General features: G+C 43.0%; 1 protein-coding gene across 9 annotated transcripts in view; it reads right to left on the bottom strand.

Moving 5' to 3' along the window:
- Positions 1–15330, bottom strand: part of KAT6B (lysine acetyltransferase 6B) — a 214908-nt gene extending 199578 nt beyond the window's left edge. Inside the window, exons 1-2 of one of the 9 annotated variants that reach the window (XM_061634850.1) lie at positions 15255–15330; positions 2342–3229 (exon numbers count right to left, since the gene is read on the bottom strand). In XM_061634850.1, the coding sequence (XP_061490834.1) occupies positions 2342–2959 (618 nt within the window). In that variant the 5' untranslated portion in view covers positions 2960–3229; positions 15255–15330. Of the gene's footprint in view, positions 1–2341; positions 3230–12729; positions 13575–14540; positions 14931–14957; positions 15034–15254 lie in introns of those variants that run through there. The other 8 variants (XM_061634852.1, XM_061634851.1, XM_061634853.1 and 5 more) reach the window with 8 other exon arrangements.
- Between the last annotated feature and the right edge of the window lie 473 nt (positions 15331–15803).

The raw sequence follows: 15803 nt of genomic DNA, 5'->3' as shown, positions 1-15803 counted from the left end.
TCTGCAGCTGCCATTGCCTGTAGAGAGAAAAAATTCCACAGATGTTCTCTTCCATTGCCAACAGTAGTTCTGCGGAGAGTATGTGATCTATGTTGAGAATTCAATCATCCCTTTCCCCTATAGCCCAAGGAGGTCCCAATGTAGCACATCTTTACCCATTAGCACACCTTTTATGCTTTAGAATTAGCTCAGCTAATTCGAAAGAGAACCTGTCCGATACATAATAATTTCCAGGATGCTACCAACTTAATCACAGAAAGAATAAAAAGGGATGTTCATAATGCTCTTGTGAAGTAGCACAAACCAGATTATACATATTTGCTGCACCCATTTACAAGAATGTGGAAGGTCTTTTTCCAGCACTCAGCATATTGTAGTTAGTATATGCCCTCTTACAGAGATATAGGAAGGAGATGGAAGATGATATGCATCTTCTTCCTACAAGGACAATAAAATCCACAAATTCAATTTGTTTAATGCCAAATATCTTCAAGAATAAGATTGCATTTGAAAGTCCCTCACCTTCCACTACAACAGAGATGGGAAACCTCCAGCTCATGGACCTAATCAGGCCTGCTAGGCCTCCCCAGATGGCCCATAAGGCTGTTTTAGCCAAGCCATGCCCACCTGCCCTACACTGGCCATCGTAACTATGACAGCAGGTGCAAGGCAGGTAAAGACATGGCTGGGCTAAAGGGACTTGCACAGCACTATGCAAGCCCCAACAATTAGCTGTTTGTGGGGGGAGGGAGGCTGCAAAGAGCCACGCAAAGAGCTCTGCAAGTCCCAATGATCACTTGATCATCAGCATGGGCAAAAATGGGCCACATGATGTCACTGTGACAGCTGGTGACTGACAGCTGGATGGTCCTATCCACCTGTCAAACTTGGCCTGCAGGCAATCAGGGAAAATAAGGATCCAGCCCACCAGCTGGATCCACTTCTCTCCCCTGCAGTACAGGCTTGTTTTATTGGGGGAGGGACAACATGAGCATACACATACACAGCTTTAGATTAAACAAGATATCTTAGATATCTAAGTTTCCTCCTCAAGTGCTACCATGTGGTTTCGTAAGTAGCAAAGTGGAACTGTCTGCAGGGAAGGGTGAGTAACAAGATGAGATCTGATGAATGGGCAGTTGCAGCTCCAGGATGGTACCAGTAGAGTTACTTGGATGGTGCCACTTATGAAGCATTTATATAATAAGTACAAAGTGAAATAAATGAATCTGATGGCTCGCTGATTTTAGGGATTAAACGGAGGAAAGAAAGGGTTATTTCCTTTATTCTGAGGAGCACTGGAGTGGGACTCCAAACATCCAGTAGATGGCACTAGCTTGGAATTAACTGCAGGAAGAGATCATAGGGAGATACCTAAAGGGAATCTATGATTGCACTTCTTCATGACACTGCTGTTTTCTTCTAATGTATTTTTTAATATGAGAGAGAGAGAGAGAAACAATCAGCATTGAAGCATTCAGAATTCCATTTAATTCATCAGCTGGAATTAAGTGTAATATGACAGAAACCAAAATGGGTGCTCTAGAACAGACAGAGAAATAAGATCTTTCAAGGTTTCAAAAGCTAAAAATATTATTTCCTCTTACATTTCTTAAGATATACAGACCCAATACTTGTCCTTTCTAAAAAACATATTCCCAACCCAAGCTCCAATGTTTCATACCACAATTCCCTCAGTGCAAGCAGCAATGACATCATGTAAGCAGCAGCTATTTCTAGGTAATGACGTATCTAAATTCTACCGTTCAGTCACTTAATCAGGACACATGGTTTGTCTACAGAACCACACATTTTTAAATTAGATGGCCACACATTTAGAAGATACGGCTCTTCATATTTCCAAACTTTACATGAGCTTCAACTGACACAAATCTCGAAGAGCTGCAGAACATAACAGATCAAAGGGACACAGGAAGCTGCCTTATACCAAGTCAGACCACTGGTCCATCTAGCTCAGTATTGTCTACACTGACTGGCAGCGGCTGACTAAGTATCAGACAGGAACTCTCTCCCCACTTTAACTGGAGATGCCCGGGATTAAACCTTGGACCTTTTGCAGATCCCACCGTAGATGCTCTACCACTAAGCTATGGCCCTTCCCCAGATCTGTGCAAGACACTTGTTTTCTCAAAGACTAGGACTACTACCCACCTAAAAAAAATAAATCCTAAACATTAAGCAAAGTCTCTCTGAATGAGGCAACTAAGCTTGCTAATATAAAAGTGAAACTTGCTCAAACACAAGCAACACATAGTAATAATGTTTCCTGAGAAAGCCAAAAATTCACATGCTTGCATTGATATAATCTTTTTACACTTACCTGGTCTTTTTCATGAGGCAAAAGACTGACAGGTGGGAGAGACATTGGAAACGAACTGTATTGAGATGTTCCTTTGCCTTCCAGGCTACCATAGTTCACCCTATACTGAGGTCCTTCTTTCAATAATCTCCCATTATTTACAGCACGTTTGGCCCCCAACCGTAATCTCCGTTGAAACACAGGGTTGTTGAAAATACCTGCAAGATCATGTTGACTTCTCAGGTATTTTTCTATGTTTCTGAGGGAAGAGCCATTTGGTTCCTGAAGCCCTTCAATTCCTCTCCGCAGAAGTTTATTCCAATCCACATTCCGAAGCTCATTACAAGTTCCCCTAGATCCTTTGGCAGGCTTAGGAAGCTCGCCCAATTTAACAGATGAGAAACGCCCCGGATTATCTGGGTCCTTGTAGGAAGCAAGGCCTTTGTTGGTAACTTTGAGAACAGAGCCATCTTGGACACTTAGCTCCAGCTGTTCTGAAACAGTCTTCTTATCTAATCCATGGGATGCGCACACAGCATGACAAATTCTCTCTTCAGATGGTCTCTGCTTTTGCCTTTTCACTTTTTGTATAGCTTCAAGAATCCACTCCGTGTAAAGTGGGTTGGCAAGTTTTACCATGGTTGACCAATAATTTCTCGAGAACAAGAGTTACCCATAGAGTTCCTCTCTAATCCTATTACTGAGCATTCCAAGAATGCAGGAAGAACAGGCCTCTTCATGAACTGTAACACCAATTCAAGAATCCATCCTTAGGATATCATAAAAAACAGGGATGATTTCTTTAAAATCCTTAATGAACATGGCAAGTTAGAACTGTTCTACTGTACCAAATAGAAGACATCTCTATAATCTGATGGATCTTTCTTTCTTCCAAGTTGTCACAAAAGCCTAAAGTGATTTAAAAGAGATGCATGTAGTTAGTCTCTTTAAAAACAAAAGTCTGTTCAAATCTCAACAAGAATGCAGATGTGTACTATTTTATTAGAGAAATTCCACTTCTACATGCTTAGCCAGTACATTAAAACTACTAACTAAAATTTGTGGAGGCACAGGAAGAGGCACTTTGCCCAGGCTTGCTACGCATTCTTTCCTTAAATTTACACTCCAGATCTGGTGCCAGGAAACAGTTCAAAAACCAATAGAAGATACACAGATCAGTAAATCTCTCTTATTTCAGATTTACCAAGCTGAAATAGCATGTGTGTATAAAATATCTACTTGCCTGAGAGCCCAGTCATAATCATGTTTTCTCAGAAGGAAATCCCACTACATTTTATGCACACTTCCTCTCAGGTCCCATTGGATCTGCAGTCTTCACCCAATTTGTAGACCCTCCTAAGCTGCATACCTATGCATACTGACGAGCAACATTCCCAGCACCAATACCGACCTTTGATTCTATAAAGGCAGCAAAGGCTACTAGCCTGATTAGGCTTGTAAGCACCAAGGTATTACTGCAAAGCACAGTTCCCAAATTCATCAGAACACAGACCGTAACTTCTACAATAACATTTTCAACATCAAATACAGAGAAAGATGCTTAAAGTCCACTTCTGTTCCATTGTCCAGGCCAAAATCTATCCACATTCATCAATCCAGGGCAACAAGCTTCAAGCTTTACACCTTCAGAGAACCCTTTCTACATCAATTTACCTTCAGAGGAAACTTCAGGTGCTGCAGAGGATACTGAAGTGTTCTAAGGTGCACGTTCAATTCACACGGAGTACGGAGAGAACCAAGAGATGTAGCAATCATTCTGCATAAACTGAAAGCAAACCCTAGAGCAGTGGTTCCCAACCTTCATGAGTACAGGACCCCCTTTATAAGCTCAAAATTTTTTGTGACCCCCTTCCCCCAGGGAGGCAGGCTGGCTGCCAGGTAGGAAGGGGGAAATCAGCCTTTCATTGCAGCCTTGCTTCTTTTTGCTCCACAAAAAGCCCTCTCCTCTCGTTTGGAGTAAGGTCGTCATCAGCAGCGGCAGTGCGAGGAGACTGCAGTCAGTCATAGTAATTCCCTCTTCTTCCTGGTAGCTCCACCCTCAGCCTCCTTTGGCATCTGCCATGTGTTTTATAGGCAGATGCCTGCCCCCGGTGCACCTGAAAGACGCTCTGGCACTTCAGCAAAAGTTCTCCCCTCTCGCTTGGAGCAAGGGGGAGGTATCATCTGCAGCGGCAGTGGGGACCGGACAGTGTCCAGGGAGTGAAGACTTTTTGGGAAAAAATTAATAATTCATTACTGTTTGTGGCCCCCTCTGGATTACTTCGTGGCCCCCAGGTTGGGAACCACTGCCCTAGATTATTGCCAACTCTTCCCTATCAAGAGGCATTGAGGGAATAGCAGTTGTTACACAAGCTGTCTTTCAGGGATGTTTGTCCACCATTACTGATCTGCTGAGAAGTTCCTTAAGCTTCCAAGGACCCCCGCCCAGAGCTCCCCTAAAACATACGTAGGAAACTTCAGCTGTAGCCCACAAGCAATGTTGCCAGTCTACATCTGCCCACACTTGAATTCCTCAGCCAAATGGACTAGGAACTCTGGAAAGAAGTTAAGAACTCTGCTGGCAACTACACTTCTGAATTTAGGAAGGATGGACATTCCACCTTCCTCTGTGGCACAGCCAGCAAACTGTGCAAATACTATCCAAGATAAGTTCAGCTTTAATGATAGAGTCTTGCTGAATTTAGATTCTTCTCAATTACAGCTGCTGTACTCAATTAGGGAGCTAACTTTATAAAGAGGTTTCAGTTTTGCAGCAATTTAAACTCTGTTAGAAATCTGAGCACTTAGAAAAGAATGCCTTTCTGTAACTCCTGCAGAGCAATCTAAACACAATTACTCAGAAGTAAGTTCTACTGAGTCTAATCAGGCTAACGCCATATTAAGAGTACTTAGGATTAAACTGCTAATCAAAAACAGCAAGTCTGATCATACTGCAGCTGAGGCAAGAGATAAAAGGTTATCACTGAAGGCGACCATAGCTGTAATGTCATTTATAACTTTATAGTACTTCACTACTTTCACATAAACAGCTTCACTGCTGCCAAGAAATTCCTCAATACATATAGCAGGGCCTATACAGTGCAGCTAGGATACTGATTCAGGTTACGAAACAAAGTGATGGAATCTATGAAGTCAAGAAAGTTGTGTTAACATTATGGCACAAGGGGCACTAGGGCTATTTCACCACATGAAATGAGATCCACTCAAGCAGTGTAGGGGGGAGATGAATCACAACATTTTGTTTTCTGTTGCACCACTGTAACTATTCTCCTTCCAAGGCCCTGACAATACACAAGCACGTTTATTACAAATTATTAGAAGGCAACAAGAATGCTTACTCCCATCACCCCACCTTTCCAGAAATATGTTTAAACACTAAGGAGGCTTTGCAGAGGTAAAAGCTTCTATAGAGTAAAACCAGGATTAGTATGCATATAGGGACAGCAGCTGATGTCAGGCACCTAAAGATGTGAAGATCAATTTACATGGAAATCACATATGTAAACACAGGATTCCACCATCTCAGGCATCAGGATAATGTGTCAGGCATCCTCTGACTAAAGAGACAACACTGAGGCTTCCTCCCAGTCCTGGATCTGCAGAGGGGGAGGAATGATCCTCCCATACCCTTCCCACCCCAAAAGATGAGACAGGAACCCTCATTTGGCTTGTCTCAACCCTCCAAGAACATCTACAGCAAGCACACAGAGCTAAAGCAAACCCTAGCCTCCATCTCCTCTCTTTGGCTCCAAACTGAAGGGACGGCAGCAACTTCTACATATGGTTGAATAGTCTTCCACTCCGCTGCCTGCAGTTTCATGTTTGAAGCAGGATTGTCCTTGCCCCACATTGTGTCCCAAAGGCTCAACATGAGGTCAGGAAGAAGGCTGCACCTTTGAAGATGGCCATGAGTTTTTGGTTAGAGACAAAGCCTCCCAATATTTGTGGAAGGATATTTGCCTACCAAAGGTTGCATTATCTAGCACTCTTTGCAAGAGCACTGCTGTACATGGAGTCTTCTAGAAGATACGTTATATTCTGGACAAGCGCTAGACAAGGGATAACAACATGGAGAGAAAAGTCTAGGGACTCCAACTGAAATCATAGGAGTAGGTAAGAATATAAACCTTCTAGTTGCCCATATTAACCCTCATTTTGTTTCGCTACTTCACATAGTGTGCCACTACCAACTATGATTTAGAAGCTGTGCAGATCCATAGAGTAAGAACATCCAGAGACTGAACTTAGGCTGGATCAATGAGTGGTATCCTCTTATCTGCCTTATATTAATTATAAATTGAGTAAATGCTGTTCTTGTGCTTGGTCTTTTATTCCAATATGAATGCATTAAATAAAAATAAAATATACAGGTTGATTTCTAGGTCACATTCTTGACACTTGTTTGTACTTTCTGTAAGCCATGTAAAACATTTGTTTTTAAAAGATCAGTTACTAGAGCCAAAACAAATTACTCCTATACAACTAGGAAAAAGCAACAACATATTGTGTTGACACTTCCAGAAGGCCAAAGCTAATTATTGGAGGGCTCAGGAAAGAAAGGGCATTCTTTTTCCTATGATCAACCTCTTCAACACAAGTTGAAAGGCCCGTGAATCAAGTATTCTATCTCACTGTTGTCTTCATTCCACAGAATGAGACTCATAAAACTGACACTGATTATTTTACTGTAGGTTAAGTCTTTGAAAACATCAGAATTTGGAATTCCGGCCTGACCAAACAGTACCTATTAAAGGAGTCTTGCATTGTTCAAAAGCTTGCACTTTCCTTTTTCAAAATATTATATATCTCCCCCTAATCACCTACTTTAAAGCTGTAATCCAAAACCTATTTCCCTGGGAATAAGCCCCATTGAATTCACTGGGACTTACTTCCAGGAGTAATCCTTACTACAAATATACGGAGACTGCTTATTCCAAGTGGCTCTCAATGTTGATCAGCAGTAATGATTCATTACTGGAACGTATTTTCTTGATCAGGCATTACCAAAGTTTAAATTACATATAAACTACTCTAGCTGGTAGCTATTCTAACAAAAGGGGGGTAAAGAACCGTTTACTCCATTCCACAACTGACAGGCTTTTAAGTTGGCTGCCACCACACCCCTTTCGCACCCTCTAACCCCGGATGGGAGTGTTTCCTAGGGAATCATTTACTACTTACTTACTAGGGGAAGCAGAGATAGCATCCAGATGACTGGACCTCCCCAGAGACCAAAGTGGCTTGCTTTTCTCTGTCAAACCTCACTCATAATACAGACACATAGCATGAACCAAGTGACTGGGTGTGTGAGAGACTGGAATAACCTTGCAAGTTTTGGCACAAATGCACCCATGACCCCAATAGCCAAATTGTATGAAGTTTTTTAGAAATAAAAAAGGAGGGGAACAAATAGAAGAAGCAGAATATTGCTTCAAGAAAACAACAGCAACAATGTTTTAGTTAACATTTATCTAGCCTAACGTAACGACTTACAAGCAGGTTTTGGTCTCCTCACATGTTGCAGCATAGATGGTCTGTTAAGAGACTCTGAGGGACAAATTTTTTTAAAAACAGTTTCTGACCCAGGTGTGTCTTAATTGGCAGGTGGCTGTGTCCAACCAATCACAAGTCATCTGTAACACGGGAGGTGGCTATCATGGTGCCAACTTCCATCAAATTTCTCAATCTCTCTGCCAGTCAGAACCTCATCTATACTTTGTGTATTCAAGGGGAGCCATGACTTCTCCACTAAGGCAGAATGGAGAACAAGAGATTTTGGGGCTCCGCTACATCTATGGATAAAATTAAAACTGCAAAATCCATACACGCAACTGTTTGCAAAAGAATATGTGAAATAGTTCTTTCAAACTCTGGGAATATCCACAAGTACGTAGATATGGCCAATACATTCCAAGTTTACCTACAAGAGATCTTAAAGATGGTCAATTGGTCACTGATGGGGCAGTAGGGGAAGAGGAGCCATGTCTGACATTAAAATATTACACATTCCTCAAAATATTGGGGGAGGGGGTTAAAGACTGGACTTCATTACCTGTACAGTGCCAGTGCTTAATTTCTACATAAAAAAGAAATACCACCCTTAGATCTGAAAGTCATTTTGGATTACCCTGACATGTAAGGGTGATCTAGTTTCCCGTGGTGAAGAAAATGCACTCTGCAGCCACTCAGGGGCACTTTCAACCAGGGCTGTGGAGTCGGTACACCAGACCTTCGACTCCAACTCCTCTATTTTTCTACTGTCTGACTCCAACTCCTTCATAAATGGCAAATGTATATTAACTAGTAATAACAAATTTACTGTAGTAAAATGGTAGCACAAGGCATTTCATCACCACCCAGGGATTGGGCTCATGGGAGTTGTAGTTCAAAAAAGTAACTTTTGCAAGCTCTGGATTCACGTGGTGGTGTTGAAATGCCTTGTGCTACCATTTTACTACAGTAAATTTGTTATTACTAGTTAATATACATTTGCCATTTATGAAGGAGTTGGAATCGGAGTCGGAGTCGTACATTTCTACCAACTCCAACTCCCAGGGCTGTGGAGTCGGAGTCGTGGAGTAGGAAGCAATTTTGGGTGGAGTCGGAGTTGGTAGAAATGTACCGACTCCAACTTCAAAATAAATTTTGATTGACAAATTTTTTAAAATATAAATTCAAAATGTCAAAGAAGCTTCCCATGAAGTCAGCTGTATTTGAGCATTTCACCATAACTCAGGATGGAAAACATTTTGTGTGTCAGTGTATGACACAGGACCCAGATGAAGACAAATGCTGTGATGCCAAGATCAGCGCATATTCAGCCACGATAAAAATGCTCCTATGAGAGCTTCCAATTTAAAAAGACATTTAGAGCCCTTTCCAGGGCTGTGGAGTTGGAAGCAATTTTGGGTGGAGTCGGAGTCGGACAGTAGAAAAATAGAGGAGCAGGAGTCGGTTTGGCGTACCAACTCCACAGCCCTGCCGACTCTACCCAACATTGCTCCTGACTCCGACTCCACGACTCCGACTCCAGCCCTGCTTTCAACTATTCTTAATTTATATTTTCCCAGAGTTGACCCATGGTATTCACAAGAGCTGCCACAACAAATCTCTTCCACAACAAGTCCTGGCCAGCAGTACTCACTAAGAGGATTGTGCTTTAGAGAGATGTCACCAGGCACCTTGTAGGAAGACTAGTCTGAAGCGAAAGATTTCTTTTGGTATATAAACCTAAGTTTGTAGACGGCTTCTCATTTGATTATGGGTACCAAGTAAGTTTTCTCCATGCAACCAAAAACAATACTTTACAAAATGTGTGTGGGGGGGGGTTGTGTGGGAAAACATGCTAGATATGAAAGGTGTGAGTTAAGACATTTCTATGAACTTATTTGCAAAGTAGCTAGCTATAAACCTGATGAATAAGTCTTAGCCCATTACACTGAAGTTTGCTCAATTAACTGCAGTACGTATTGGCTGTATAACTAGTTTTTTTGAGAGCTGGGCTCACTATTTATCCATCTACGTCCACACAAAATGTAAAAAAAGCTTGGAACTAAACAAGACAACATACTTTACATTCCGCTGGTGTCCTGTGAAGCACACAACCTCAGGGAAGGCCATTAGCAAGACAGTCCTTTATTGGACTTTATTGCACCTGCATGGGCATTGGATTGCAGCAGAAATGAAAAAGAGCAAAGAGACTAACGCTGCACTGACTACACCCTATGCTCCATGCACTTTTCAGTGATGCCATTACTTCATATTACAGAAAATCATCTCTATGCCAAGATCTACTATATTAATAGTTTTTGTTAAAAATAATGTCTAATCATACTAACTAAAAGCAGTACTCGCAAATCTGTGCACTGTATATTTAGATTAACACAGAGATAAACCTGTATCTGAAAAATATTTAAGCAAATATTGGGGTGAGGAGTACTTTCAACTACTTCAATTTTAACATTTGGTATCTCTTCTCTGTCTTGAAAGTGGGGCAGGGAAATATCATGTTAGCTTTTATTCTGAAATTCATAAACTACCACTCCTAAAAATAGTAAAATAATAAAAAACAGATAAATAATTTCTAAGGCTAATTTGGTACACACCAGTTACCCATGGCACTCATTTTAGCTAACTGTTTAAAGGAAAATTGGAAATGTGAATAGAGGTAATACACGGCTCCAGAATTGAGTGATGGCTTTCATATGTGAATGAACCACCACAGAGAAAAGACTCCTATCCAAGCAACTCAAAGCAAGGCTCTTCAATTGAGTTAGCTCTCATCATGGCCCAGTTTAATACCTGTGGCTGAGAGGTACAGAAACACTCAGCAGAAGATCAACAGGAACACACACAAGCCAATGAGAAGTAGGTATGATGTACATGGGCCAGTTCTCATTAAACCTTTTCTCGCAAAAAGGGGGTGTAGAAAAGTTATTATGCTTCCATGTAACGTCCAGACACATTGCCTTGGGACACCTCCATGTGTGAGACTTCTACAACTAGGTGAGTGATCAATTGGTTGAAGACTGTAGTTCCCTTTATACTTTACTTCAGGTGTGGGGAACCTCTGGCCCTCCAGATGTTGCTGAACTACAACTCTCATGATCCCTGGCCATTGCCAAGACTGATGGGAACTGCAGCTCAGCAACATCGGGGGGGAGGGGGCAAAGGTTCCCCATCCATGCTTTACTCACCTGAAGGGGCATCACATTTTTAAAAGGGCTACAGGGCAACAACCCTGCCCCCACTCTTCAACAACACATGGCTTCTCTGGACCCTGGTCCTGCCATCCAAGCATTAACATGGATGTCTGAGGCAGGGAAGCCTATGGGCATGCACTGGCTGGTAGAGCCAAAGGAACCACAAAGCCCCTTTAATCACATAGTGCGAAATGGGGCTAAGTCAACTTACTGGTTCACAGATATTTGCCTCTCATAGCTGCAGCATCAAGAGATTAATTGCATGGGATAGTGAGCCACCACACACCTAACACCACAGACAGAATTCTTATGCCACTTCAGATGTTCCAACAGATGAAATAAAACTGCTCTGCAGCAATAGTTTCAATATAGGCAGCTGAGAAGTTATATACAGAAGGGGCTCCCAAACTGTGGTCCATGGACCACCAGTAGACTGCATGCTTCATTCAGGTGGCGCACGACTAGAGACGCGAAGGCCCGGAAATAAAACAAATTTTCCCCCCAATTTTTTCCCCAGACCTTTACATCTCTAGCCTTGACGTCTGTGGATGTGTGGTTGAAAACCAAAGAGAGGATATCCATCATATTAAATGCATTTGTTTTTGTATGTATTTTATTGCTTCTTTTAATTCTTATATTGTTTTTTATTGTATTCTATGGAACTCAAATTGTAATACAATTAAACACAATATATAAGAGCTAAAAGAAGCAATAAAAATACATATAAAAGTTATACAGCATCTAGTGCAGCACACTGAAATTGCTACAACAGACACAAAAATAATTAAGTGGTCTGCCCAAACCTCAGCAGCGTTCAAGTGATCCATGGGAGAAAAGTTTGGGAACCACTGATATAGACAAAAATATAAGAAGGAAAGTGTATTAACAACTGTTGAGGATACAACATATAAAAATAAAACCTTGAAGGGTTTTTTATCCAAGATCTATGTACTTGATACCATGAGCCCATCACTTGGTACAGGTGTTAAAGAAAAAGCAGATAAAATAATCGGTAGATAAATCTCTGGTGTGGAGGGGAAATTTAATCAAAAACCAGCACAATCTCTTTGTATAAAAAGAAAACCATTATAAATTACTCTATTAATAATGGGAAATGCTGGATGTGTGGAGACTTAATGTCAAATACAAGGCATTGATTGGTGGATATGCCCATCAGATAAACGATGTGGGGGGAAAGTGATTGGAATAATCTCACTGGTAAAATCTTCTGCTTTGCCCTTAGGTCCCAAACAATTTTATTAGAATTTATTGGATGAATGGATCAAGTATAAGGAACTAATATGGAATTTAACAGTAGTTGCTCACATGCTTGTTGCATAAAAATGGAAAAATAGGTCACCACCAATATTGAAAAAATAGCTGGAGAAAATCTGGAGGGGAACAGTAGCATATAAACTTATAAAATTAACAAGATTGAGAGAGAATAAACAACAGAGATGTTTTTAAAGAAAAATGGAATCCTTTAATTGATTACATGAACAATAGTTACAATATAAATATTTATGCATTTTTCTATGTAGCAAATTAATGAATTATAATTACTGGATGATATTTATAAATCTAGTATTTACAGCAGTGCGGTATTTATATATAACACGAATATATACAGATTTATGTATTTGCTGCATCCTTGCAATTATCATATTTTCTAAAACTGTTATGCACCTGATATGGTTTGATGGTGAGGGAAGAGAACCAGGTTTGCCGTATGAGTGCTAAGGGGTCCAGGCCCCCTCAGGAATACTCCAAGCTCTCTTCTTGAACTTTCAGCTTTCATTTTGAAAAATTAAGCCAACAGAGACTCCCCCTCTGTTCACACACACCCCGATTCCATCCAATTGAGCTCCTCCTTCCAGAGCCTTTATCGGGCCAATGACCGCAAAAGGCAAACATCTCTTACATTTATACAATTAATTAACTTGAAACACACCAGGTTGCCTCTCTTAGCGCCAAGCGCTCTGCACTGGTTCTTCCCCCGGTACTACCCTGCTCCAAGAGTTGGAAGTACGGGCAGGGAGGTCCTCCTTTTGCCGCGACTCACCTAACCAGCGGGTGGCGGTCACGACACGCCCCCGCCACTGGGAGGATGAGGATGAGAGCGGCAAAAAGAGACGAGGAGGAGGAGCCACCGCCAGGTGATGCCGCAGCTGCGCCCCCTGCTGGCGCCTTCGACAGCGAACTTCTCTCTTCACGACGCTCCGCTTCTTCTGCCGCCGCTCTCGCCATTCAAGCAGCCGCCATTTTGTTTTGCCCTCTCGCAATCACAGCGCATCCGACATGACACTTGATGACGGCCCAAAGGAGGCTCATTAAAACCTCGCACCCTACCTATCCTTACCTCGCCTTCAGTGGGTCAGTGAAGGCCCGCCTATCAGCTAAACGGCCTCGTTCATTGGCAACTGTGCCCCGTCCATCATCATCATCCGCTATTCCCCTCCTACATGTCAGGACATTGGAGGGAGTGCGGTGTCAATCACACGACCTCTTTCCTCCCTATAGGGGAAAAATACTCAAAGCCTTTGCGGGTCCCGCCTCCAACGCAGAGTAACTATCCTCGGTTCTCATTGGAGAACGATTACAAATGGAAAAGAATGGGGAGGGGGGTTGTGAAGACAGGCTTCTTATAGACTTCCGGAGCCGTCTATCAAGCCTTTATTTCCCACCCCGTTTCTTTTCCCTTCAACCTCCCTCCCGTCGCTGAAGTTTGTTGGTTGGCAAAGCAGCAGAGGTAGCCCGTCAAGGGGGTGGGAAGAATGGAACGCTTAAGCGTGCCTGGCGCGGAGGGGCGCGCGACACACTTATAAGCGCCACTTTAAATATTTGAGTTTCACGCCACGCGCCGAGAAGCCTTTTGCGGTCGGGCGAGCCTTAAAACAAACATGTTCTCATCATGATTCCTGCACCCGCCTCCCCTAGGTGCCTGGCACCACAGCACCTAACAACCCTTACACCTCGGTACAGGAGACAAATGATTCCCAGCTACGTAACCATATGCAGTTCCTTGCAGGTCTATATGTGCACGCATAGGCACGTAAGTCTCCCAGCTATATGCAATGTACGCGGGGCTCCCCTAACCCGCCCATTTTCTGCAGAAAACAATTACTGCCTGAAGACAGAGTGGGACTATACAGCGCACACACCCCTCACGAGACACCCGTCGCTCTCCCAGCCAAGCCTGCCGCTATGACTGGTGCAACCGCCGCCCCCCAGCCAGCCCTCTAAATGCAAAGGGCCACTACAATGCAATGCGTGGATCCGGCAGGAGTGCCTGTAAACACGTGCATGGCCCTTTCTCCGGCTGCAAAAAGACAGATGAAGTCCCCAAGCGGACAATAAACAAGCCCCATTGACACATAGCTAGAAGAAGAGGGCACACATTATTGCAGGACACTGCAGCCTTGTCACCCAGTCGCGTGTTCACACTTCTCTCACACACACACTCACAGACGCGCCGCACACACGCCTGCAACTCTAACCTCATCGCCGGGGGCTTCCCCCCCTCTTTTGAGCTTGGAAATTGGCCTCCTCTTTCCTTCTCTCTGCTTGGGGATGTTTCTGCAGAAGCGGCTCCTGCGGAATGTTGCTGCTGCTGCTGCTCCAGCACAGGCGACCGCGGCGGCCGCAGGAGCAGCTCCTCTGTCTGGCTTTTCCCTCCTGGCCGCAGCAACCCGAGCCAAGAACACAACAACCCTCACGACCCCTTTCCCCTCCGCCACCCCCTTTTTCCAAATAAACGGAGAAGCCAGAAGAAACATAGAAGGAAACTGGGATGGGGGGGGGAGTGCGGAAGGAATCCCAAAATAGCGGATTTGGGGTTTTGCATCAAAGCTTTCTCTTCTTTTTCTTTCTTTCTTCACAAAATCAAACGCATTGATATTACGAAAAATTAATACCTTTTTGTCCCCTCCTCCTCTTGCTTTTACGAGGTTTCTCTTTTTATTGTCCCCTCCCCACCCCCGAAAAAGGGAGGAGAAATCACGGAGACGTACGGAAACATCGATATAGATATATAGACGTACCAAAAAAAGGTTGCAAAACAATCGGATCGTGATGGGGGGGGGGTCGGAACACGCATACACAGAGAGAGAGAGAGAGACAGAGAGAGAGAGGAACGTAGAATTGGTATCCTTAACATCCCTCCCGCAGCCTACCTCCGCAAAAATTAATTTAAAAAATTACAATCCTCAAACCTTTCTTGATGCTAAATGGCCGCAGATCGCAAGGACTGGTTCTAAAACACAGGACTTGATAACAGCTAATTGAAAGGTTAATCTGCATAGGCTCTGACAGACGAGGTCCCTCCCCTTTTCTGTTTTTTTTTAATCTGCTACTGGCAAGTGGGAAATTGAGCTTCTAAGGAAAGGGGGGTTCTGATGAGCCCACCAGCCGGGTTAGGTGGTTCTCACATTAGGTGGCTGGATGAACCCACCTAACCACTGTTATTATTTTTATTGGGGTGACATTTTAAATGCCTCCTTGAGACAGACGCAGCCCAGTCCTATGCACATTTGAGAGCCCCCTGATTGTAGTGAGGCTGACAACGAACTCTTATGCATGTCTACTCAGAAGTAAATCCCAGTGTGTCCAATGGGGCTTACTCCCAGGTAAGTGTTTATAGGATTGCAGCCTTATCCCAAGGGTGCATACAACTACGACCAGTGAAGAAAAGGGAACAGTGAGGATATACGAGTGACAATATACCCTATAACACACTTTTAAAAGTGCTCCATTATTAATCT

This window comes from Rhineura floridana, chromosome 7, assembly GCF_030035675.1.
Source record: "Rhineura floridana isolate rRhiFlo1 chromosome 7, rRhiFlo1.hap2, whole genome shotgun sequence".
Lineage (NCBI taxonomy): Eukaryota > Metazoa > Chordata > Lepidosauria > Squamata > Rhineuridae > Rhineura > Rhineura floridana.
The sequence above is the reverse complement of the archived record's forward strand: the minus strand, read 5'-3'. Positions and strand labels throughout refer to the sequence as shown.